The sequence below is a fragment of the Lepidochelys olivacea genome (assembly GCF_965140295.1).
Source record: "Lepidochelys olivacea isolate rLepOli2 genome assembly, chromosome: 25".
NCBI lineage: Eukaryota > Metazoa > Chordata > Testudines > Cheloniidae > Lepidochelys > Lepidochelys olivacea.
The window spans coordinates 18,188,292-18,213,680 of NC_140435.1; the positions used below are offsets into that span (position 1 = coordinate 18,188,292).

General features: G+C 64.3%; 1 protein-coding gene across 1 annotated transcript in view; it reads right to left on the minus strand.

Moving 5' to 3' along the window:
- SSBP4 (single stranded DNA binding protein 4) overlaps positions 1–25,389 on the minus strand; it is a 53,592-nt gene that overhangs the window by 22,186 nt on the left and 6,017 nt on the right. Inside the window, exons 2-4 of the mRNA XM_084614780.1 lie at positions 20,267–20,339; positions 19,213–19,274; positions 14,204–14,288 (exon numbers count right to left, since the gene is read on the minus strand). Of these exons, the coding sequence (XP_084470906.1) occupies positions 14,204–14,288; positions 19,213–19,274; positions 20,267–20,339 (220 nt within the window). The remainder of the gene's footprint in view (positions 1–14,203; positions 14,289–19,212; positions 19,275–20,266; positions 20,340–25,389) is intronic.

A 25,389-nucleotide genomic window follows, 5' to 3' on the forward strand; every position in this document is an offset into this window, starting at 1 on the left:
TGAAGTCACACAGGTCATAGACAGCAGGAAGCCCGCTCCTGCCAGGACCTGGGGCCCTGATGCCCTGTCCCCGTGGGTCAAGGGCTTGGCCCAGGCAGCCTCTCTGCTCCAGGGGGAGCGAGCGAGTGCGCGCTAGGGCCCTGCAGCAGACAAAGTTATGGCCCCCTGCCTCATTTATCAGCAGCAGGATCAGAGCAGGCTGGGCCCAGCTGAACTCACTTTACAGCCATGCACAAATCATTTGCAAGACAATGGAGAGTCTGTGCAGGCAGCCAAAACCAACAGCGCCGGAGGCGAGGCAGCCGAGCGGCACCCCATGAAACCGGCCTCCCCAACGCCAGCCGCACAAATCTCTCCCCCCCACATTCCACCCGCGCTCGTTAACCCCCTCGCCGCCTGGCCACCTGCACCCGCTGCATGCGGCCCTTTGTCTGGGGCTCGCCACAGCCTGGCCCCGTTTTGCCCCAACAGGCCCCCACACTGCCACAGGGCTGGCTCCCGGCCCCTCCCAGACCTGGCAGACCGGCTCAGCGCTGCATGGTAAAAACCCCTTGACATGCACCCCAATTCCAGGCCTCCCCAAGGGCCCCCCATCACCAGCCAGCTGCTGTCTCCCCTCAGGGCTCCCCGCATCGCTGCAGCTGCTCTCCTCACCACAGCTCAGGGCACGCACACATGTGTTATGGCAGGGGCGCTGGTAAGCACAGGGTTGGCAGGGCCAGGGCACTGGACTGGGCAGTGGGCACCCCGGCACGGCAGGGCTGCTGGCAAACGTCTCCTTGAGAGCACTGGGGCAACTCAAGAATCAAGAGAGTCCGCGCAAGGATTCAAAGAGGGAGCTGGCACCCCTGCCCCCAGCCTGGGCAGAGCTCTGGTGCCCTCAGGGACCATGCTGCTGCAGGCCAGGCCTAGAGCCCCAGCAGTGCCAGGGCAGTGCCGTCAAGGGAGGGGGGAGCTAGCCGTGGCCAGCAGAATGGCCAGGAGTGCTGCGGGAGCTGGGGCTCGCTCCCAGCCGTGGTCTTGAGTCCGTCCTACAGATGGTACCAACTGGGACCCAGCCTTCCAATCCCACCGGCGTCCCACTGTCCGCCGACAGCCAGCTGCTGCCCGCAGCCCTGCCGAGAAGCCAACTCAGGCAGCAGGGTGAGGGGGGCCAGCTGGACAGACCCCAGCTGGCATCTGTCAGGGCCCAGGGTAGGCGGGACATAAGGGCGCACGGTGGGCAGCGGGAAAGCCCATGTGGGGGCAGGGGATGATGCCCATCAGGACGGTGAGGCCCGAGGACGCCTGGCGTCAGCACCGACAGGGCAGCCCAGAGAGGGTTAAAGCCGGAGGTGCCAACGCTGGGGAGCAGCAGGCTCCCAGGAGATTCCTGGCCCTGGCCCATGGTTCCAAGGCAGGACTGGGGCGCTCGGGGTAGGAACGAGGAAGGAGTTGGAGGGGCAGCGTGGGCTGCTTGGCAAGGCCCGGGGGGGGTGTCACACGGCAGGGCAAGAGCCCAGCGCCCCAACAGAGGAGGCACCCGGGGGAGCCTGGCACCACAGGTTAGAAGCCCCCTTGAGCCCCCTGAGCTGGCGCCAGGCCCCATGTGCCCCCGGTCAGCACTGAAGAAGGGGATCAGGCCAGCTTCCCCCAATCTGAGCTCCTGGGGACGTCATGGAGCCCAGCTCCATGGGGCAGCTGGGTATGGGCTCTGAGGCCAATCCCACACCAGCCGGCCAGGTGCTGCCACAGAGGCAGTGATGAGAAAGGAGGGTGAGGGGCTGCCCGGGGCTGGGGGAGCAGGGCTGGGGACACCCCCAGAGCTGTCAATCACAGCCCCGCTCCAGGCCTGGAGATGCAAAGCAGGTGTTGCCATGGCAACAGGTTGGGGAGTCTCTGCATCAAGGTCACGAAAACCAGCGAAAGAAAACGAGAGGGGAGGGGGTGTGCGGGGGAGGGGAGAGGGCGTGCGGGGGAGGGGAAGGAGGGGTGCTGGGAGAGGCAAGAGAAGGGCAGGACGGGAGGCGATGTGTGGGGGAGGGGAGAGCATCCGTGGCAGTGGGGCACACAAAAGTTGTAGGGGGAGAAGCTGCCCGGTGCGGGGGCCCAGGGGTGCGAGCGACGGCAGCTGGGGGTTCCCAAGGACCCATCAAGCACCTGCCCCCTGCATCGGCTCTCCCAGCAACACCTCCTCCTGCCCTTACACCTGCCCTGCCCCCAGCCTGCCCCCCAACCGGCTCTTTCACTTGTCCGCCCCCCGCCCTGCGCTGGTGCCAGGCTCCCTCACGGGATAGCCAGGGGCTGGGGGTACCACACTCAGGGCTGCTGGGCAGCACGCAGAGGGGCGCGCAGGGTAGCAGGGCCCAGATCCCCAGGCTGTTCCCAGGAAGAGCTGTGGCCGGGGGGTACAGGAACAGGTTTGGTGCCCTGCACCAGCCCACTGCGACCAGCTGCGCCAGGAGGCTGCGGTGACAGGCACTACGGAGACACACAGGCATTAACCGAGAATAAAGGGGGGGGGAAGGACTGCCTGAGCCTGCAGGCAGCCAGTGAGCTCCCCAGGGGGCCAGGATCCCCACACCCTCTGCCCTGCTCTGACACCACCTGCTGTGGGGCAGAGAGGGGCAGAGACTTGCTTTCTCCATCTCCCCCCGGGCAGAAGCACAAATACCTTAAGTAGCCACTGAGGCCTGTAACCCTGCACAGGAAGGGGGGGGGCATTGCCATGTGGGGTGGGGGGGACATGTTTGTGTGTACACATGTGTGTGTGTGTGTGTGTGTGTGGCCTTAGCATGAGAATCCTACCCCACCTCCCTGACACCCACCCCCTCCCTGGCACAGCATCACCCGCTAGTCACAGCACACAGCCCAGCAGTGGGCTCCTCTCTCTGCCAGCCGCCGTAGGGTTAACGGGGAGGGGAGCCCAGCACTGCAGCTCGCAGGGAGGGGGGCTGGCAGGCACTGGGGGTGAGGTGCAAGGGCTGGGCCGGCCTCCTGTGGAGAGGGGCCCCAGGGCCCCATCCAGATGTGCTCGTTGGCTAGGAGGCTGCTCTAGCCAGGCGGCCCCTGCTGCCCCAGATGCTGCTTGGTGACAGATCATGCCCTCCTCTAACAGGATATCCTCCCGCCTTCCTGCCTGCAGCCCGGGGAACTAGAGGGGCACCAGCCCCTGGTGCAGCCTCAGCACCCCACGAGCCCTGGCACCAGAACGATGCTCCTTCCCATGGGGTCACGCTGAGGCGACCGACCCCGGCCCTCACTGCTAGCGCCTGCGGGCTCACCTGCAGAAAGGTGGCACATGGCCGGGGGGGGCCTTGGTAATGGATCACGAAAGCAGAGGGGCCGGGAGGCATGAGCACGAGGCCCCCACCGTGCATGCAGCACCCCCATGTCCTCCCCAGGCTCCAGGGGACAGGCTGCCCGCACAGCTCTCTCCACTCCCGACCCTGCTGTGTCTGTCAGGGTCCTGGATTGCCCCTCGCTGGACTAGCTCAGCCCCTGCCAGTGTCCTGTGTCCTCACCCCCAGGGCACCGCCCCCCCGCCTCCACTGCCCAGCAGACCATGGCACACCGTCGGTGCCCCATTGGTGCCCGGCCAGCCGAGGTGGGGCAGCGGGGAGAGCGTGGCGAGCACTACGGGCAGTCGTCATGCACACCACGAATCCCAGTCCAGTGGGGAGGGGGGCAGAGAACACAGCGCCTCCCCTCACTACCCCTCAGACCATCCCGCCCCGGCCAGGGCCCTGTCCCCACACCCACACTCACACTCAGCCACCCCACCCTCACTCTGCCCCCCACGGTCCAGACACTCTCAAGTCCAGCAGAGCGGCTGCTGCCCGCTCCCCTGGGTGGGGCTGCCCGGCTTCACCCCCGCTGTCACAGGGCAGTTTCTCCGCCGTCTGCGCAGCACCAGCAGGGGGCAGCGCGATGCACAGAACAATCAGCCATGACGGCTGGATGGGCAGCCCCAGGGTTTGGCTGGTGGCCAAGATGGGCAGCTGGTCCCCATGCCCCCCCAGCTCAGACAGCAGGGTGTTGCCCAGGGTGTGTGAGTCCTGCCCATGGTACGTGGGGGGCTGTCAGCGCACATCCCCTGTGGTACAACTCCAAATCTCACCAGCAGGACTCAACTCTGCTCCTCCCAGCCCCAGGGCTGGGCGTCGAGGACCCCACCACAGCCAGCCCCAGGAGGGTCTTCCCCTTGCACTCCCAGGCAGGGCACCTCTGCCAAGGCTTGGTGGGAGCTTGGGAAGCAAGTTCTGGGGGCCCTGCTCCCCCAGCCCCACAAGTTGGGGGCTCTCAGCCCTGCTGCTCCAACACAAGACAGGCTAGAACCAGGACAGGGGCCAAGGGAGCCTGTCCAGAGTCAGACCTGGGTCCTGCAGCCAGGTGAGCTCAGCCGCTCTGCTGCTGGCCCGAGAGCCACCCCTATGATCCCTGGGGCCTCCCCTGGTGCCCACGTGGGTTCTGGTCGCTGTGGGCGGTGCTAATGTCCGAATTGCTGGGCTCCACAGACCATCAATTCTCTCCGCTGCCTAAATACCAGCAGCCAAGGTGTGGAATGAGCCAGCCTTGCCACTTAGCCGGCGATCGATCAGGGGCCAGGCGCTGGGGGTGCAGCAGGTGAGCTGGGCTGGTGCCAGTCCCGACTCACCCCCGCACCGGGGCAGGGGGTTGGCACTGGGGCAGCGACCTGTGGGGCTGTGCCCTGACCCCCCATGGAGGCTCCCCTCTGCTGGGGCTCCCAGCCCCCCCAGCGGCCTCCCCGCTCCCAAAGCCCTTTCGCTTTACATATGCAAGGCAGCGTTGCCATGGCAACGGGGCCTGCCCGTGCCGTCTGACCCGAGCTGCGTCGCTGCGCCAGATTCTCATTAACTCCAGCGTGGCAATCAGTTCTGCACCGAGCACACGGCCGGGCACCACAGAGCTGGCTCCCAGCCCACCCTGCTCCCCGGGGCTGGAGGGTGGGGGGAGAGAGCTCATTAACCCCTCCAGCACATACCCCTGCTGCACCCTCGCCTGATAAAACGCCCAGCACTTGGCAAAGCTGCAGCCAGAGGGGAAAGGCAGGGACCCCGGGGGGCTGAGCCTAGACACCATCCTAGAGAGAGGGCAGCCTGGGAACGGCCAGAGAAAGACAGACAGAGCCAGCCCTGCCCAAGGCCACGCAGCGAGTCAGGGGCTGAGCTGAGAAGAGACCCCAGGAGGTCTGACTCCCCATCCCCGTCTGTAACCACTAGAACCTACTGCCAGCGACCGACTGCTGCGACAGCCTAGCTGCAGGGCACCAACTGCAGGGCAGGCTGCTGCAGCCCCACACGGCCCCCAGCGTCTAGGCCTGACCTTTCCCTCCCCTCGCCAGCTACTGACCGAGCCGTGTGGGCCATCCTGGGGAGGGGGACGTGGGGGTGGGAAAGCCAGGTGGAGGGGGGCATGGGAGATCTGGGGGAGGAGTGGGGGCTGGGAGATCCAGGGGGAGGGGGGGCATGGGGGTGGGAGATCTGCCCATGTCTTCCCAGAGCTGGTTAACTGCGGGACCGGCAGCCAGGCTGGGGCACTCCAGGGGCACGTGCTGGGCAGAACAGCACAGCCCCCAATCCCTCTGGGACAACGTTCCCGGGAAGCCAGGCAGAACCAGCCTCCTCCAGCTCTGGGTAGTGCCCAGTCCAGGGGTCTTGGAGCGTGGAGGCAGCCCCTCCCCCAGGCGGGGGGGACCTGGGGGTGTCCTGTTACTGGTGGGGGACATGGGCTCCAAGAGCTGTCACTCTGGCAAGTTGCTGCATGGCTGCCAGGACCCCCGTAGGGCCTGGGGGATGGGAGGCTGTCATGGACAATGGGACCAGCCCAGCCCGGCTCCCGCCTCCACGTGGAGGAGACAAAGGGGCCAGTGCTGAGGGGGCAGAGCCAGGAGGTGGAGCGGCAGCACTAGGAGAGGGAGGGGAAATGTGTGTGTGTGGGGGGGGGGACCAGCATTTTCTAGCCAACCTAGATTGGGAGGAGGAAGGGGGGAATGGGATGGAGGGAGCCTGCATCCCCTCCCCCTGCAGTTTGCTCAGGCAGGGTGGGAGGTAGGAGGCCCCTTGGCTCAGTCAGCCCCTAACTGGAGCCCATCTCCCCCCCCACATACACACCCCTGCGTAGGTTGGTTAGAAAAGGCGGATTCCCCCAACACGCACGCACCCACCCTCCCATGGTGCTGAGCACAGGGCTGGGATCACACTAGCCTCCCCAGGGGTCGCCTTCCAATAGCCACCACTCAGGACTTTACCCAAAGGAGGCTGGGGGGGCCGGTGCCACCCTCGGGCTGCGAGAGGGGCAGAGTCCAATAGCACCCCCAGCCGGGGTCAAAGCGTTCCTGAGCTGCCAGACCACTCCATGGCACCAGAGGCCCTGAGTAAAGCCAGTCCCTGTAGCAGGATCCAGTGCAGGGCCTGAGCTGGCAAACCCCACAGCTGCCCCCACACCAGCGCCCTTTGCCCAGAGCTGGCCTATGGCAGACCCCGGCCCTGAGGCAGCATCATGGAGCTGGGATGGCTCCCGCCCCAGAGGGCATGGGGCCGCGGCCTGGAGGGCATGTGCCCACAGTGCTGGGGCTGCATGGCACAGGGATTATGTACAGGGCAATTAGTGTCCTTCGCATCAGCCTGACTGCAGCATCAGTAAATAGACCAGAGTAATTAAAGAGCCAGCAAAACAAACAGATGGCTCCGTGCCGGAGGGCAGCTAGGAGGGGGGCACGGAGGGCAGCTAGGAGGGGGGCACGATGCTGGAGCACTGTGGGGGAGCACTGCACAGAGGGCCGGGTCAGGAGGGAGCACCATGCTGGGGACAGAGCTGGGAAGGGTAGGACCATGCCAGGGAGGAGGTGAAGGGGTGGCATCGCCCTAAGGGGGCCATGCCAGGAGCACTATGCCATGCCAAGCCCCCTGGGGTTATCTCCATCAGTAGTCTCTCTGCCCTCCATCCAGCCGCAGCACCACCCTCCTCCCCACCTAGCCTCAGCCACCAGGCTCCCAGCATGGGGGCCCGAGGATACCATGGGCATGTTCCACCCCTGCCCATTCCAGCACCACAGCTCCCTGCTGCAGCCCGGGGCTGGACTCAGAGCCAGTCAGAGCCCCCTAGCACCAGCGCCCCACAGCCCCTGCCCACTTCACCAGCTGGCTCCCTGGTGCCCCACACAGTCCAGTTCCTCAGTGCCGCAGCAGAGCTTCCCTCCCACTCTGCACAGTGGGTGTCCCTTGCAGGGCCACTGCTGTCTTGCTGGGCCCGTAGCCCTGGGCAATGCAGGGCCAGGAGCCCCACCCTGCCCTGGGCAGCCCATCCAGTGTAGAGCGTGAGCTGTCCCGTCCCACCAGGCCCCTGCCCTGCCAGAAGTGCCGCCCGGCCTGCACATGGCCAAGGTGCAGCGTGGCACATGGATTTGCCAACTCCGCCAGCCACCAGGCAGTTCAGTGCTTGGCAGCAGAGCAGCAATCCCAGCGCCAGGACAAACAGCCAGGGCCTGCCCCACACTAGTCAAACACAGGCAGCCAGGGGCAGCCGCGCTGTTGACTCTGTGGCCACTGATTAACTCCCCAGGAGCCCCACGCAGATAAGAGCCCGAGCTGCTGCAGAGCCCTGACCCCTGGCCCCCAGCGCTGCCTGAGCAAGGGCGGGGGGGCACAGGGGAACAGCCAGGCTCTGCTGTGACTCCTAGGGGCAGGTGGCAGCATCTGGGCGATGGGAACTGGGTCCCTGCAGGGCTGGCACGGGAGGGGAAGCCAGGGTGGTCTCTGGCTGGTGGGATGGCACCTGTCCTGGCCCCGGCCTTGGAGCAGGGCCTTTCTCTGTGGCTGCCCGACACCTGGGGTGTTCCAGGGCTTGGGAGGGGGGGTGCATAGAGCAGCCTCCAGCCTGTCCAGCTGTGTGCAGAGAAGGGGGCCGCAGAGGCTAACCTGTTCCCACTCTAGCCCTAAGCCTGGCAGGGTGCCCCAGAGCCAGGTGCAGCTGAGAAGCGACAACACATTTGCCGGCCCCCGGCTCCTGCTGCCGGGGCTAATTCTCTCCAGATGTCCGAGCCGCCTGGCCCCCCCACAGCCAAGCCAAGCAAGCCCAGTGCTCCGTTTCCCCAGGCAAGCTCCAAAGACATCCAGCGCCCCACTGCCAGGGGTGTCTGCCTGAGGCCCCCGAGCACTCCCCAGACCTGCCCCACATCTGTCCCCCCGCCCCCCAACACATACACACACGCCCCACAGCCAGGCTGGGCCACAGGGCAATCTGACTGGCTGCCCCACTGCAGCTCACCCTGCCAAGCTGGGTGGGCATCTAATGGGGGGGCATCCCTCTGGGTCAGATCCCTGCACAGTGTCAGGGAGTGGTGCTGGAGGCACAATGGGGCCCAAAGCTGAGGCCTGCCCCCCTGCGCTCATTAGAGGCAGCGGAGCACTTCTGCATACATGGGGCACCGGGAGGTCCGTGGAACTGACCCCTCCCCATCAAGGTGGCAGAGGAAAGTGAAGAAGGGGCCAAGGCAGTCCCAGTTCTCTGGGAGAGGAGAGAAGGCTCCGACGTCTCCCCTCCCCTAGCACTGCCCCCCAGCACGGAGCCGCCCCCCAGCACTGCTCTAGGGCAGCAGGGTCAACACTGGTGGGGAGATCACCCCCACGCTCACCAGCCCAGCAATTTCCACATAGGTCTGCCATCCATGCCCTGCCCAGGCCAGGCCTTGCTTAACACCAGGGGACCCACACCCAGGCCAGGAGCCCGGTTTGCAACCCTCCTGGTTACAAATTAAACCTTGAAAATGTGATTTAAGTGAACCCTGAAGACTTGGCTGGCAGAGAAGGGGGCATCGGGGAGTAACCAGGGGCCTGGGATCATGATGGAGCATGTGCACATGGCTCTGTCTGTCACGGTGGGTGTGCACACATGTGTGAGGGGTGTATCTGCGTGACTGTGTGTGGTGTGCGTGTGTGTTCACAGGGGCTGTGCGCACACGCAAGGCCCATGCATGCTCACGTGTATGGAGTGCGTCTCTCTCTCTGGGAGCACGACATGCATGTGTGAGCACAGTGTGCCAGGCCCAGCCCTGGAAATTTCTGGGGGCAGCAGCACCTGTGGCTGGGGGCAGTCGGCAGACACCCTGTGGGGCTGCAGGACTGTGATGGGAGGGAGCGGCTGGGAATGAGCCACTGCCCTTTTAAGCACACCCCCCACGGCTGAGGGCTGGCGCGCCCCACGCTCTCCGGAGCGTGCTGGCGGATTCCCACGGGGCCCGGCCCGGCGCTCTGCTCCCCTCCCAGAAAGTTATTCATGTGCACAGAGCGCCAGCAGGACCCGCGCCGCTCCCTGCAGCACAGGCCTGAAATATTAATGCCCCGCACGCTGCAGCCTGCCAGCCAAGGGCAGCCGGGGCGAGAGCGCGGCCAGCCCCACGCACACCCTGGGGCGCTAGAGGGGCGCTGCCATCTGCTCTCTCTGCACAGCCCGAGGCAGCAGGCGTGGGCTCGGCCAGGCACCCCACAGCTGGCGCTGATGCTTCTGCACAAAGAGGAGGGTAGCAGGAGGCCCTGGACCACCCCCCACGGCCTCGGACTGGTTAGGAAGGGGCTTGGCTGAGGGGCTGCTTACAGGCTCCAGGCCCAGCCGAAGGGAGACCCTCACCGTGCCCTTGGGCATCCCAGCTACTCACAAAGCCCCTCAGCCAGCCCCAAGGGGAGACCACCAGCTCCCCCCATCACTCTACCCCCAGCCCGGTCTCTGCCTCCTGCCCCCAGCCAGCCAGGGCCCTGCCAGCACCCAGCGATCAGGAACGAAGGGCACTGCTCTGGCCTCCTGCGCTGCTGCCAGCCAGGCACCAAGCACGGGGCCTGCGTTACTGCAGGCTGAGAACAGGACTGGGGCACCAGCTGGGATAGCAAAAAGGGGGCTCCAGGTCAGGACAGAGAAACACCAGCAGGGCTGCAGGGAAGTGCAGGCTGGGATAGCAGGGGGCTGCAGGTGGGGGTTGAGGGGCAGCGGCCAGGCTGTGTGCGGGGAGGGGCACTGGATCGTGCACAGACCCATAAGTTGCTGCCGGGTGCAGTGTTGCCAAGCAAACTCGCCCCCTTTCCAGCGTTTCACCCTGCAAATACCCACAGAGATTGGCAAGAGCCCCCCTGGCTGGCCCCATGCAGCCCCCTCCTCCTCCCTTCAGGGTCTGCACCTAAACACACCCAGCTGTGCCCCCTGCTCCCTGTTACTGACACCTCACAGGCTCTGGGCTGCAGCTGGTAACGGGCGGCCTGGCCTGGCTCCAGATGCACCAGGCTCCCCCTCCCTGGTGTAACTAGAGCTGCCTGGAGGGGAGCAGAGGCCCGTCAGCGTGCTGGGTCCTAGCGAACCTCAATTCCCTGCTCCTTGCCCCAGGACAGCAGTGAGCTGGGAGTTGGGTGCAGCCCCTCCCTACCACGACTTCCCACAGGGTGTGCGTCCCAGGCTTAGTGCAGGGGGCAGGGAGCCAGGAACCCTGGGTCCCATCCAGTCCTGACATCAACTCCCTCTGGCCAACATGGCCCAGCGCCCAAATCCTAGCTAGGAGCTGGGGCTGGAGTGGGAGGTGGGGAATGGGAGATGGGACCCTTCCCTTCCAGGGGGCACCGGCTCTGATCCAGCCCCAGGGTGGGGCTTTCCCCTTGTGGTCACTGGGTCCAATCTCACCCCACCCTTCAGTGACAGAACCATCACCACCTGAAGAACAGTCAATGGCTTGTGTGACATGAGTCTGCAGGTTCTCAGTTGGGTCCCTGATGGATGGGTGCCCGTGCCATGCAGCTTCCCTCACAGCTGGCTCCCTGGGGGTCAGCCCTGCAGTGGGGAGAAGGGCCTGGTCTGGCCATGAAGCTGGCGGCCTCCCCAGCAGAGGGAGGCGGGCTGAGAAGTGAGCCTCCCGCAACAGCCTGTTAACATTTCTCACCCGGGCATGTGGTCAAATCACTGCCCCTGTCCTGCACCAGAGCTGGCCGCAGCACACGGGGGCTGGTGCCAGGAAAGAGGCTCCAGCCCTTGCTGTGCAGAAGTTGTCACACACACACACACACACACCCACAAGCCACCAGCCACGAGTGCAGTCAAAACACATGAGCCACCTGTCCAAACGTTCCCATCACACACCCCGTCTCCGCAGCTGGCAAATCGGGTATTTAGCAGGGAGACAATACAGCTGAAAACACAAACTGAATGACAGGAGAAAGGAAGCTATCGGCACAAAGATGCAGCGTCGTTAACAGCAAACCTGTTCCAATGCCTGCATCATGGCTGCTTCCCCCCTTTCCAGCCCCACGCCCAGCTCCTGCAGACAACTCGCTGCTTAGATCCAGAGCAAGCACTTCATGCCCTCCAGTTATGTCAGGAGCACCGGGCATGGGGAAGCGGGTGCCCTGGGGGCTCTCCACCCCAGGCTGCTCCTGCAGATGCACAGAGATGGGCAGCGCAGAGCCCTGCCGGTTAGACCAGCTCAGTGCAGTGGGCTGGGTGCTTGCAGAAAGTTCCTGCCCTGGGGGCAGCCACTCTCCAGCCCAGGATGCTTGCCCGAGGGCACCCTCGCTCTCCGCCTGCCCACAAGAGGTGCTCACACACTCCAGATCTTAGCCTTGACCTCCTGTCATGGAGTCCAGGGCGTCCCACCGCTACCACCAGTTGTCACGGAGTCCCTGGGCGATGCTCTGGAACTGCTCCCCATGAAGCCAGGCAGGACTCTGGGGAAGTCTCCTCTCTGGGAGCAGCCTGTCTGCAGGACACACAGCTCACACAGCTTCCACCTTCCTGGGTCTGACCTCAGAGCATTCAGCATCCACTGCCCCTCGTGCACTTCCCACAGCGAGTCCGCTCAGGCGGGGTCCTGGGGAAGCCAGAGGGTTCTACCCCCCAACTCCGCAGTCAGACGTGACTCTCAGCCAGCCAGTAAAACAGAGATTTATTAGATGACAGGAACATGGTCTAAAACAGAGCTTGTAGGTACAGAGAATGGGATCCCTCAGCTGGGTCCATTTTGGGGGCAGTGAGCCAGACAACCACATCTGCACTTCACTCCATGTCCCCAGCCAGCCCCAAACTGAAACTCCCTCCAGCCCCTCCTCCTCTGGGCTTTCCCCTTTCCCGGGCCAGGAGGTCACCTGATTCCTTTGTTCTCCAACCCTTTAGCTCTCACCTTGCAGGGGGGAAGGGCCCAGGCCATCAGTGGCCAGGAAACAGGGTGTCGGCCATTCTCTGTGTCCAGACCCCTGCACACACCTGCCCTCTAGGGCTCTGCAATGATCATACACCCTTACCCCACTCCCTAGATACTTAAGAACTGCATAGGGAAAACTGAGGCACCCCCACAATATTCAGAAGAAACATTAAGAACAGTCCCGCTTCATCACATCTCCGCCTCGGCACCCCCCAGCCAGTGGGTGCTGAACCACCTATGCCCTGCTGCGCCTGGATGAACGGGCGAGTGTGCAAAGAGAGCACGCATGCCTGCCATTTGTGGGAGGGATCTGGGCAGTGGGTCATGGCAGCTCACGCCCCAGGTGGAGATGGCGCCTGCCCTGGCCCGGGGTCTAGGATCACCCACAGGGGGTCAGAGATCACAGTGGGTGTGTGAGGAACTACCCAGCAGGGTGCCATGGTGACCCTGGCAGAGCCACCGCTGCATGACACCTCCCCACCCCACCAGGTCACAGTCCTCCCCCTAGTCTCAGACTGGGAATAAGGGGTGGATTTGAGGGTAATTAACAACTGGAACAAATTTCCCCAAGGCCTGGAGAGGAGTCTCCATCCCTGGGCTGTTTCCCTGACAGCTCCGCTCTAGGAATGGTGGGGGCAGGTCTCTGCCCGTGTTACGCAGGGGGTCAGACTAGATGGTCACAATGGGCCTCCTGGCCCGAAAATACAGGGTCCAACTCCCCCCCCCCCCAATCTCAAACAGGAGTGGTCACCCCTAGAGTGGCTGCCCGGGGGGGGCCTGTCCCCACCACCCATTTCCTAGCACCCCTTGGCCTCTGGAGAGCTTTCCTGGATAAACCCAGACGTTCCCAGTCTGCAGCCCAATGCTCAGCGCCTTGCTCCAGAGCCCTGCCGGGAGACGCAGGAAGTGCCAGGCAGGACCTTGCCCGGGCCCCACACAGCTTCCAGCCGGGGTCAGGGCAGAGAACACGAGGCCCGGAGCTAAGGGCTCAGCAACGACACCTAGCCCCGAGTGTGGCAGGGAAAGGAGGAGGCTCCTCACAAGCACCCACCCAGCCAGCAGACACGGCCGTGCTAGGGCAGACAGCCCCCCCAGACTTCAGCAACCCCCCCCCACTACAGCCGCCACCACCCCCCCGACCCTGTCACAGCACACTGCCCCCCCAGCCACAGCCGCCACCACCACCCCCCCGACCCTGTCACAGCATGCTGCCCTCCCCCCCCCGGCTACAGCCACACACACCCCGACCCTGTCACAGCATGCTGCCGGCTCCCCCCCACCCCGGCTACAGCCGCCACCACCACCCCCGACCCTGTCACAGCATGCTGCCCCCACCCCCCGCTACAGCCACACACACCCCGACCCTGTCACAGCATGCTGCCGGCTCCCCCCCACCCCGGCTACAGCCGCCACCGCCCCCTCCCCCCACTACAGCCGCCACCACCCCCCCCGACCCTGTCACAGCACCCCCCCCCCACTACAGCCGCCACCACCATCCCCGACCCTGTCACAGCACACCGCCCCCCCCCGCTACTACCACCGCCCCGACCCTGTCACAGCACACTGCCGGCTCCCCCCCCTCCCGGCTACAGCCACACCCCCCCCAACCCTGTCACAGCACACCGCCCCCCCCCGCTACAGCCGCCACCACACACACCCCTGACCCTGTCACAGCATGCTGCCCTCCCCGCCCCCCCGGCTACAGCCACCACCGCCCCCTCCCCCCACTACAGCCGCCACCCCCCCCCCCGACCCTGTCACAGCATGCTGCCCCCCCCCGGCTACAGCCACACACACCCCGACCCTGTCACAGCACACACCCCCCAGGCTACACGACACCCCCCAGCACAGGGGAGTAACAGCAGCAGCCCCACAACTCCTCCAGCACAGCTGAGTCCCCTGGGGCTACTCAGCACAGGCTGCCCCCCCCCACAGCCCAGCCAAGAGCACGGTGGGACTGGCCTGCCCCAAGCCCTCCGCCCTGGAGCCTCCAGCACAGCCCTGGCCGCTGGCGGGGACGCGGTTACTCACATAGTCATGAAAGGCCTTGGCTTCGCTGGAGTGCTCACATGTCTCCCGGCGGTCCGGCGCCGCACAGTACAGGTCCCAGAACACACTGTGGGGAGAGAGCGCGTCAGTCAGGCCCTGTGCGCCCCCCAGCCGGCAACCCCCAGCTCCGCCGGTGCCCCTCGATCCTAGCCCACAGCCCCGTTCCCCCAGCCCTGGGCTCCCCCAGCTCTGCCGGTGCCCCTCGATCCCGACCCGCAGCCCCCTGCTCCGGGCTCTCCCTAAGCAGCAGCTCCCAGTTGTGCTGAGCTGCAGGGTAGACAATGAGGCCCGTGTCTGAGCTAGAGGGAGGGGCCCTGTGCCAGCCAGCTCACCCTGCCCACATGAGGGGTTGCACTCGTGCCACAAAAATCATGGCTGAAGCCCCTCAGCCACGACCCACCAAACTCACTCCACCACCAGCCTGACGGCCCCGATCTGAACCCGTTACCAGCAGCACAAGAGGCTGCTGGACTGGAACCACGGAGGCCCATCCTGTGCTGGTGCCAGCCACGGCCATGGGGTCAGGCCAGACCCACGGGGTCAGGGCTGCCCATGGCTGATCACCCGCAGCAGGCAGTGGAGAACAGCCATGCCCTTGGGGGAGCAAGGGCACATCCGCACCTGGCCCAGCATGCTGGGAGCATCCCATTCCAGATGCAGTGGCTGCTCCAGGCCCTGGGGCTGGCCCGGCTCCCCCTTGGCCCACAGGCTCCACCGCAGAGTGTTTTCCCAGGTTACGGTTGCTAAGATCATCAGCTGGAGCTGAAATTGAAATCCCAGGAACTTTCCATCAGGCTGCAGCATCCCGGAGAAGGGGAGGCCAGGGCCTGGCCAGAACCACCCTGCCTCTGGCACCCAGCCTGGCCCAAACAGGCTTGTTCATGCACTGGGCTGACAAGCACCTAGGAGGGGCCTACGGGGTGGAATAGGTGCGGGTGTCCACGTTTCTGGGTAGCCCAGAGGTTGGGAAGAGGCTCAGCGCTCTCTGAGTCCCCAAGGGAGCCCGCAGCCCCCTCGCCCATGGCTGCTCCCACTCTGCAGGCAGCCCGGTGTGGCCCCAGGGAGCCACCCGGCCATGCAGATCGCGCAGCCACCAGCCTCACGTCTTGCTCCACTGCTCGGCCATGGCATAACGCACCAGCAAGGCCTTCCGGGGAGCTACTCCAGCAGCCCAAGGGTTAATCCCAATCTCTCTCCCCCACCCATGCCTGCAAAAACCAAACCATCACCTAATAGTTTATTGGAAACAGCTAAATACGCAGACATCAGGTCCCGACGGGCAAGCACCCCACTGGCTCCCAGCGCCCCAGGAGAAGGTGGGGCAGAGGCACTCATGGGCACACTCTGCTGCTAAGCGCTGTAGCTAGATCGGCAGGATGGGTCTGGGCTCTACGAGCACAGGGCAGAGCGATCTATCCTGCTTACTGTACAGACGGGGAGGCGATGCCCAGAGAGGCTGATGGTCTTGCCCAAGGTCACACTGGAAGTCTGGGGCCGAGCCGGGACTGAACCTGGCTATCATGACCCCCAGAGTGACCCCTTCCCCTGTGGGCCAGGGCGTCAGCCCTGGCACTTCCTGCCACTGTGCCTAAGATCGGGGAGCCCCAGTTACACACGCCGGCTGCAGCTGGCCCTTTGGAGACTCCTCCACCCTGCTGCTGGCTGCACCCTGTGTTGGCTGGCGGCGATTCTCCCCAGTCGAGCCTGGTTTTATTTACTGACCCCTGAGCCTGGTGCTATGCAGGGGCTGCGCTGGGGTCGTCAAAGCCGCTGGGCCAAGCTGAGGGCTGATCCAGCAGCGCTCAACCAGCCCTGAATATTTCTAGCACTGCCCCTTTAAAAACGGATCGCTGTCAACCACGACTGGCATTTCCAGCCAATAGGATGATGGTATGCAAATATACTATGGGTAGCCAGGTGGTGAGTGGCTGAGTGCTCTGATGTCACCATCTCATCTCACACCCCCACCCACCCCCAGGACCTGCCCTGAAATTCAGCTCACTCCAGGGGCGCCCATAGGGCCAGGCTGGGCTCAGGGGAGAGGGGGCAGCGGGGCTGGGCCCCGGGCACTGAACCGATGGAGCACCTGTCTGGCCAGCGTCAGCGACCCCTGCAGGAGGCCGGGCACCAGCAATGCTGCTCCGTCCAGCCATAAACCCCCAACCTCAGGGGCCCAACCCCCACGGCCCTGGGCAGCAGAATGGACCACGGCCTCATCCCTTCTCCCCCCCACCACAACCCCAGCCGCTAGGGGATCCCCCCTGCTGCTTCTGGGACACCCTGCCCTGGGGATCACGGCCCCCCAACAGCCCTGAACCCCTTCCTCCTCCGCGGCAGGAGCAGGGGCTCCGGCCCAGTGCAGGGACCGCCCCCACACACAGGTAGGCACATGCTACAGCTGAGGAGTCCAGAGTTCAGCAGGCTCACCCACCCACCCAGGATGGAGGCACAGCACCGTGGGGTGGACTGACACCCTGAACACAAAGGCAGCAGTGGGTCAGGCAGCCTCACTGCACCCCAGCTTTCCCCTCAGCTCTGGGGCCCATTCACCAGTCTGTCCCATGGGCTGGGAGCAGGTCTGCTGCATTCACCCTCCCAGGGACAGGAGCAGAGATTACAGCACCTTGCATACACGCAGGGGGACACTCAGATTCCTGGGGCCCAGCTGGCAGGCGAGGCCCCCCGCCCCCCAGGCATCTCCCGTGGGTACCCAACACAAGCAGTCCCATTCCAGGAGCTGGGCCCTATTCCCCTGCGGCTCTGGGAGCAAAGGGCATGGAGCTAGGAACAGAACCCAGCCCCCTGCGCTCCAGCCATTGCCCGGCCCTTCACCCTCTCTTTGTGACATCACGGCTGGTTGCCAAGGCGACTATTGTGATGTCACAAGCAGAGGATGGGGTGGGGGCAAAGCTCTGAAGCAAGAGACCGCTTGGCTAGGCTGCACAGAGGGGACCCGGAATAACCCCATCCAGCTAGGGCACGAGGGGGGAAGCAGGAGCCCCTCCCCCCCACAGACCTCGACAAGCACCCCCTGCCAGGCATGCCCTGGGGCAGCAGTCCCCACAGACCCAGGAGTCCATGCCAGCCCCATGCAGTTGGGCGGTCCCAGCCCAGAGCGGTGGGGCTGGAGAGCTCTCTGCAGCTGGGGGCCAGGCGAGGGTCACGCCCCCGGCAGCTGGGCTGCACCAGGTGGAGCCAGGCACGGGGCATCTGGCAGCCAGGGGTGGCAGGTTTGTAGAAATTGTGGTGGTGCCCAGAACCCGCCTGCAAACTCTGCCCCCTACTTGCCTAAGGCTCTGGGAGGGAGTCTGGGGTGGAGGAAGGGGGTCTGGGGTGGAGGCTCCGGGCTGGGGCGCAGGCTCTGGAAGGGAGTCTGGGGGCAGAAGAAGGGGGTAGGGGTGCAGGCTCTGGGACAGAGTTTGGGTGCAGGCTCCAGGCTGGGGCAGGGGGTGTGGGTGTAGGAAGGGATGAGGGGTGCAGGCTCTGGGAGGGAGTTTGGAGGTAGGAGGGGGTGCTGAGGGAGGGGGTGTAGGGGTGAGGGCTGTGGGAGGGGGCTCAGGGCTCGGGCAGAGGGTTGGGGGTGTGGGGCTGGGGATGAGGGGTTCACAGAATCGTAGAATATCAGGGTTGGAAGGGACCTCAGGAGGTCATCTAGTCCAACCCCCTGCTCAAAAGCAGGACCCATCCCCAATTAAATCATCCCAGCCAGGGCTTTGTCAAGCCTGACCTTAAAATCTTCTAAGGAAGGAGATTCCCACCACCTCCCTAGGCAACGCATTCCAGTGTTTCACCACCCTCCTAGTGAAAAAGTTTTTCCTAATGATGCAGGAGGGGGCTCAGGACTGGGGATGGGTTTGGGGTGCAGACAGGCTGCCCTGGGGCCAGAGAGGAGGACTCCCCCAGCCCTCTCCCTGCCAGCAGCAGTGAGCTCTGCTGGGGGGGGGAAGCGACCCCCCTCCCCCCAGCAGCACATTCACCCCCACCACTGTCACTGCTGGGATGCTGGGAGGGAGTGGGGGGGAGGCATGGGGTGGGGCAGCAGGCAGGGTCAGGGGAGAGACCCGGCCCCACACATTGGTGGAGTCGGGCCACAGGGCCCTGAATATTGTTGGAGCCCAGGCACCACGGGCCCATATAAGTCACCGCCCCTGCTAGCAGCTACTTTGTCATGGGGCAGACAGGCGGGACAGGGTGTGCACAGCTCAGTGGACGAGGATGGGAGCTCCGTGCCCCCCAGCCCAGGCCATTAGAACAGCCCAGAACCAGACCTGGCTCCAAACAAACCCAGTCCAGTGAGGCAGGATCCTGGGAGAGGGAAGAGATGGACCCCTACCCATGAACTCCTCCTGAAGTCCTTAGTTTACCCCGCTTTAACAGAGGAGCTGTGCAGAACAAACCAAATCCTGCCCCATTTGTACATCGGCTCCTTATCTCCTTTGCACTCCCGTCTGAGCGATGGGAGCCTGGAAGGAACCCGCTGGTCCCAGAACATGGGGCTGCCACGGGGAAGTACATCAGGCCCAGATCAAACGGGACGAAGCCCCGTGGCTGCCTAGGAACGGTGCTTTCTGCCTTTTTGGGGCCAGCCAAATTGTCTCCATATGTGTGAGGGGGGTGTGGTGGGGCCCAGCACTGGGGGAGCCGGGGTGTTTCCGGGAAGCAGGATGCGGAGGGGACAGGGGGGACCCAAAATAAATTCCAGTTGCTCCTGCAGGCTGATGGGAAAAGCAGAGCAGCAGCTTTATGGGGTTCGAGGTGATGAGTGTCAGCAGCAGAGGGAATAGCCAGCAGGGACAGGAACTGGGGGAGGGAGGGAACAGCCCTTCCCCCTCCACTAACAACCGCCCCCTCCCCTGTTCCGCTGACAAGGAGAGGGCAGGGGCCATCCTCTCCCCGGCAGAGCCCAGCTGATCAGGGGATCTGCATGCCCACCCCATGGCTGTAGCCTGGGGCACAGTCCCCCCACGCCCCAAGCTTGGAAGGGCACTTACCACCACCAGGAGTGCAGGAACCCTGGGGGCTCCCCCAGCGTGATATTCTTCTCCCATCGGATCTGCAAGAGAGAAGGCAGGTCACCCGAGCCATGTCCAGACAGGGGATCCCAGGTGGAAATGCAGCATCAGCAGGAACAAACCCCTGCAGCGTTCCAGCCCTGGCCCCCACAGCGTTCCCATCTGCTGGCCCCTTAACTCCAGCCTGCGGGCACGGTGCGCAGGAAGCTACCTGCGATGGGCGACTCAGTGCGGGGGTTATCGTAGGGTCAGGGAGGAGGGGGGGTCGGGGCTCCAAGCACATCTCCAGCTCCCTGATGGTCTCCAGGGTGTGCTGTCCCTGCAAGCATCCCCCTCCTGGGGCCCATGCACTGGGCCAGCCACATCCAGGAGAGCGATGGGGGCTGCAGGGCAGGATCAAGGGGCTCCAGCAGAGCTCCGGGACCCTTGTTCAGCAATGTGCTGTGTGGAGCCCTCATTTGCTCCATCAGGCCCTCACCTTCACCCCAGAGCAGAGAAGCCCCTCAGCCGGCTCCTTGCCCCCAAGGCCTTACATGGAGGAATCACCCCAGCGGCCCAGCCCTAGAGCCCTCCCCTCCCCCCACTCCGGCGCACCAGGGTATAGAGCTGCCCAATGTCCTGCAGCAGCACAGAACCCGGTGTGACAGCACCCAGGTGACGCAGCCTCCACCAGCCCATCCCCACCGCACTCGGGCTTCCCTCTCCCTGCCCCAGCTGCAGACCCTGTGTCCCAGCCCCCCTTAGCTGGGAGCCGTGCACCTGGGGCCCCTCACCAGGCTGGGGATGCCCCTACAAAGGGGGCCATCAAAAGCTTTAGCAGCCCATGGAACCAAGCGGAGCCAAAACGGCACTGGCCAGAACACAGGATGGGACATGAGCAGGGCTGAGATGGAAGCTCCAGCAGCCGATGGGAGAGCCACTCTGTGCGGCTGGGACCCTCCTCCTGACGGGACCTAGCATCCCCCTGACACGCTGGTGGGGTGCTGCCCCCACCCCGGACTCTGCAGGGTCCCCAAAGCCACCCTGGTCTTACCTCCGAGAGGAAGGTCTGTGCAGATTTCTGGGCTCCCACATGCAGCAGGTACTCGTACACGTACAACGCCAACCTGCACAAGACGAGAGATGCCTCAGTCCCAGGAATGCCTCCCCCCCACAGCCCGCTCTGCAGCAGGACCTGGCCCCATGCAAGGAGCTCTCTGGGCCCCATGCAGCCCATGGGGCCGAGCCAGCCAGAGCATTTGATCCCAGGAGCAGTTGGGTTAGTTCTGTCCCGATGCCCCACACAGCCAAGCCCCAGGGAGCCTGCACCCCTCCTCCTCCCTCCCTGATCCCTCAGTCAGCTCCACTGTGCTATCTGGACTGGGAGTCCAATTCTGCCATCTCCTCCCCCTGGGCACAGCACTGCGCATGCAGGACAGGGGCTGTGTGGAGCAGGCCCTGGGAATAAGTGGCCAGTGCTTCCAGAAGCCCCCTGGAGCCCCTAAACACCAGATTCCCCATGGGGGGAGGTTTCCTTCTCCCCTTGCCATGAACAGGGATGCAGACAAAGGCCCCTCCACAGGCCCAGATCTAGCATTTAGCAAGCGCCTCCCATTGTGGGGGGGGGGCAGTGGGGTCAGGCAGTTGCCTCTGGGGTGGAACACGACAGCCGCACCACACTGGCTGGACTGGGGCTGGAAGACAAGAACCCTGTGACCCACAGAACCAAGCACAGTCTCAGTCTGGCAAGTGCCCATCCCTGCCAGGCCCTGCTAAAGCCAAGGGGAACCACATGCCCTCCAGGTCCACAGGAAGAGAGTCTGAGATGCTGGGGCCTGTGTCTGGAGCAGACAGCCCAGCTCTTCTGGCCTCATGCCAGGCTCCATGGAGCAGGGAGGGTTGGGAATGGTCCGAATCGACCATTCAGTGCCAGTCCCAGGGGTGCCAGACTCCTAACCCACAGAGCATGGGGGGCTGCAGCGGGCGTTACCCCTTCGAAATGCAAACAGACAGGCACACTCCCCCCACGAGACAAGCCTGCTGCACCCCCCATGCTCTGTGGGTTATGCCGCAAACCCCTCCCCCCACTCTCACGTGACTCAAACCCTCTCACGCCCGCACGGGGCGCTGGCATGTTGGTGGGCAGGCAGCTGCTGTATTTTCAACAATTTTGATCTGTTATCTCAAGCCGCAGAAGTGGGAACGCTGCAGCATCTTTGGCTGGACACAGAAACTTTTACCATTTGCTACCCCAGTGAATGGTGATGGGAATGCAAATCTTTAGACCCATCCTAAATAAAGAAAATAAAAAAAACCAAACCCACCAACAACCCGGCAGATTAAGTTATTTTTCTGGCAACTGGCAAATTCAGAAAAAAACCCAGCCTTGGGATAACCCCAGATGCAACAGGAGGGGCAGTGCCCCAGGGATCCACCTGGGGGTCAGGGCACTCACTCTGTAACCAGCATGGCTCCCCCAGTGCCATGCGGTGCCCTGGAAGTGACACAGGGAACACCCCTGGGCACCAGGCATTCCTTGCAGGGAGATGGGTTTAAATGCATTCCCAGCCAGGGCTGTCCAAGGGAGAGTGGGGCTGCTACAGCCCCGCCACTGGCTCCTGCTTCTCCATCCATTTGCCAGCACCGCAAAGCATCAATTATTCAGAACATCCTGAGCAGGTTGAAAAGCCGCGACAATGCAAGAAAATCCAGAGCATCAACACTGCCTGCCCCCCAGACAATGGCACCGTGCGGCTGGGCTGAGATGCGCCCTAGCAGGGAGCCCAACATGCCTTGCGGAGCAGGGGGTATATGCATCGTGCTCCCCCATGTCCGGTCCCCCTCATGCACCTCACCCACTACCCCTGTCATCTGGCTGCCTGCAGAACCCTGGCTCCCTGGGGCAGGCTGTGGGGCTGGTTCCCTCCCTTCACCCTGCCCCACTGCTGCCCCCGTTCAGTGGTGACCCACAAGTACTGAAGCCACTTCCCCAGTTCTCGCAGCTGGTTCCTTCTCCTCACCATACCCACTCGGATGTCACGGACGTTGGCTCGCCCACCACTAGCGAAGGGAAGGGGGCAAGGTTTGTTTCACCCCCCCTTCCCCCCCTGTGGCCCCAGCATGCCAGGCCAGCCAGTCCATACAGACTCACAAGGGCTGGGTGTTAAAGCCTCACCTGGCAGCAGGGGCTGATCCCTCCCCCGCAGCCCTGCTGAGTTTACATGGGGAGCCAGACAGGGCCCAGCTGCTGAGCTGGTTCAGATGGGCCAGCATGCTGGGCTTGCCAGAACCCACGGTTCCCCTGCTCCCCCAGGCGGCCAGATCCCCATGTGCAAGGGAGGATCCACAGGGCTGGGAAGGACATAAGAGGGATGATGAGAGGCGCAGATGGAGCTTTCCTAGAGCACAGAGAATTAAATCCCTGGACTGGAAGCGCCTCCCCCACCCCCAGCTGCAAAGCCCACCCCCTCACCAGGCAGCCAGGGCAGGGATGAGCCAGGGCGGCTCCCACACAGTACCCGCCTGGCAAACCAGGAGCCATAAACGAGCGTCCCATGCAGGGCTCAGTCCCCCGGGGCTGCAGGCAGTGAAACCTCATCAGCACTGGTAACAGTGATGTCCGAGTCCCGCCGGGTGGGGTGATCCCAGCCAGCCCAGGCCACGGCGTGGGAGAGGCCCCAGGGCTCGTGGGAGGCGAATGGGCAAGCGATGCAGAGAAAGAGCACGAGGGGGGATGAGGAGGGAAAGGCTGGGGGCAGAGGGATGAACGGAGGGGGGAACTCAGCCACTTCCCCACCCATGCAACATCATCCTTCCACTCCCCGGGATCCCTAAGAGATGCAACCAGTGCACAGGGCAACAGGCTCACGGGGCATTGCTCTGCTCTTAGGGGCAGAGGCCTGGCACATTCAGCCCCCACGGGGAGCAGGCAGGGCACCAGTTCTAAGGGGTGAAGGCTGTGGGGTGATGAGACGTGGGGGCTCAGACCCCTCAGCCCAGCCTGCACTGCCAGCACTGGGACGGGGGGCTGGCATCTAGACACACAGGGGGAGGAGCCTCCCACTGGCCTCACAGCCCCGTCGGGAGTGGCATGGGGGGGTACGGAACCTGCCTCCCTGCTGTGGCCATGCCAGGAATGGAAGCCATCCTCTGTGCCCCCCTGCCCGCATGTCCACCCAACACATGGCCATGGGAGCCTTTCCTTGTGCCAGGGCTGGAGCCAGGCAGTTCAGCCCTACAGCCCTCAGAACGGGACACGGCCATTACCCCCTCCTACCGACTGGTAGCAACTGGCACAGGGAGTTGCTCCTTGCCACGGCAGGAGCTGGGTTCCAACCAGGGTCCCGCTGGGCAGACAGACATGCCATGGGGAAGAGCGCAGTGCTGGAGAAATCCACAGAGAACTGCCCCTGCTCTGCCCACTTAACCAGCTCCCCCACCAGGCTGCCTGGCCCCCAAGGGGGCCCCCCCAAGCCTGCTCAGTGCAGGAACTTGAGGGGCCTGGCCGGCCTGTTCTGGCACAGGGAGCAGGAGGAGGCAGGGCCAGCTGGAGAGCAGCAGCTCTGAATAGGTGGAGATGGGAGTGTCCCCAGGGCAGAGAATTACCCCAGGTCTCAGGCTGCAGAGCGTGTGCCCACTTGGTGTGGGACACAGCTGGCACGCCTGCCCACTCAGCTAGCTGGGGATGCAACAGACAGCACAATCCACACCGGGAACAGTGTCCTGGGATCGGCCAGGCACCCGGCCCCCCCTCCCCCTCGGCCATGGCTAGCAGCTGGACAGGCTCAGGATATGGCCTGTGGGTCTCCAGAGGGGAAGAGCCCAGCTCAGGTCAGGCCCTGCCCGGAACTCCCCATGTCTGTCCATCCTGGCTCCAGGGCAGGGCCCAGCCCACGCTCACAGCCGGGCACTGCTCATCCTCTCACCGGAGGGAGCTTTCTGCACACTGGCCCCTTGGGCTCCTGCAGTCCTGCCAGGCAGCAGCCCCAGCCCAGCAGGGCACCCAGATGGGTTACCCCAGGCAGAGGGCTGTGCACGGAGATCTCCACCCTCCCTGCTGGCTCCATCAGCTCCTGTGCAGCACCCTGGGGGTTAACACTACCGCGTGCTTCCACCAGAGCTGGGTCTTAATGCCACGGGGGGCAGGGGATTAGAACAAGCCAGACGGCGCAGGAACTCCAGGCTCGAGGTAACCTCTGCGCAAGGGTAAAGACAGCCAGGATGGCAGAGGAGCGGGGGCACCTGCTTGCTCCAGCTGCGTCCATGGAGGGGTGGAGTGGGGGGGCTGGAAACAGGACCCTCCCACCAATGAGGCAAGGTCAGCACAGCCAGGCCAGAATGCAGGTGGACGGCCCCCCTGTGCCCTGCACTGCCCCCCACTGTGGCAGGCCCTGATGGGAGCTGGGCATGTAGCAAGGGCTGAGCTGGCCTCGAAGCCAGCTGGTTGGGTGGGGAGCTGGGGATGCCCTGCTTGGCTCCCTGGGAGGAGCAGCTACAGCCCCCCAGGCACTAGGCGCTGTACAGACACCTTGGGCACCAGGAGAGCCCAAGCCCTCCCCCAGCCCTTTGTGCTAGCTGCAAATAGCAGCCCCCCAGATAGGATTGCCACACGGTCAGGTTCTCCCAGGGCCCTCCTGCTTCCCTGTGAGCTGTTGCTATGGGGCTCGCAAGAGCAGGGCTGTGACAGCACCTCAGTGCATTGGAAACCCTGGGGGGCTCCACCGCACCCCAAACCCAATGCTGCAGCCTGCCAAGAAATGGCACCATGGTGCCAGGGATCCCAGGTGTGCGTGGGGGGCAGGACTGAGGGGCTGCGAGCTGAGAGTGTACCAGCTGGAACAGATGGTGCATGGTTTTCTAGCCCAGGACCCAGCTCCCTACACTCCTACAGGAAGTCCATCCTGTGAACGGGTTTCCCAGCCATGGTTTACCTGGCATGTGCTGTGGGCAGCTACAGGGTCTCTGGTCCTGCCATTACCAAGCTGGGGTTCACAGAGCACCCAGGGCTGTTACTGGGCTGGGCAGCACTGCTCTTCTGGGCACAGTCACTTGCACGGGGCTTCCTGGAACAAGAAGCCCCCAGGAGAATGGGCCATGCCTGGGTCCAAGGGGCCAGCAGCAGCAGGGCCAGGCGTGGGGGAGCAGGAGCAGCTTCCCCCTGCGCCACGACGTTCAGGC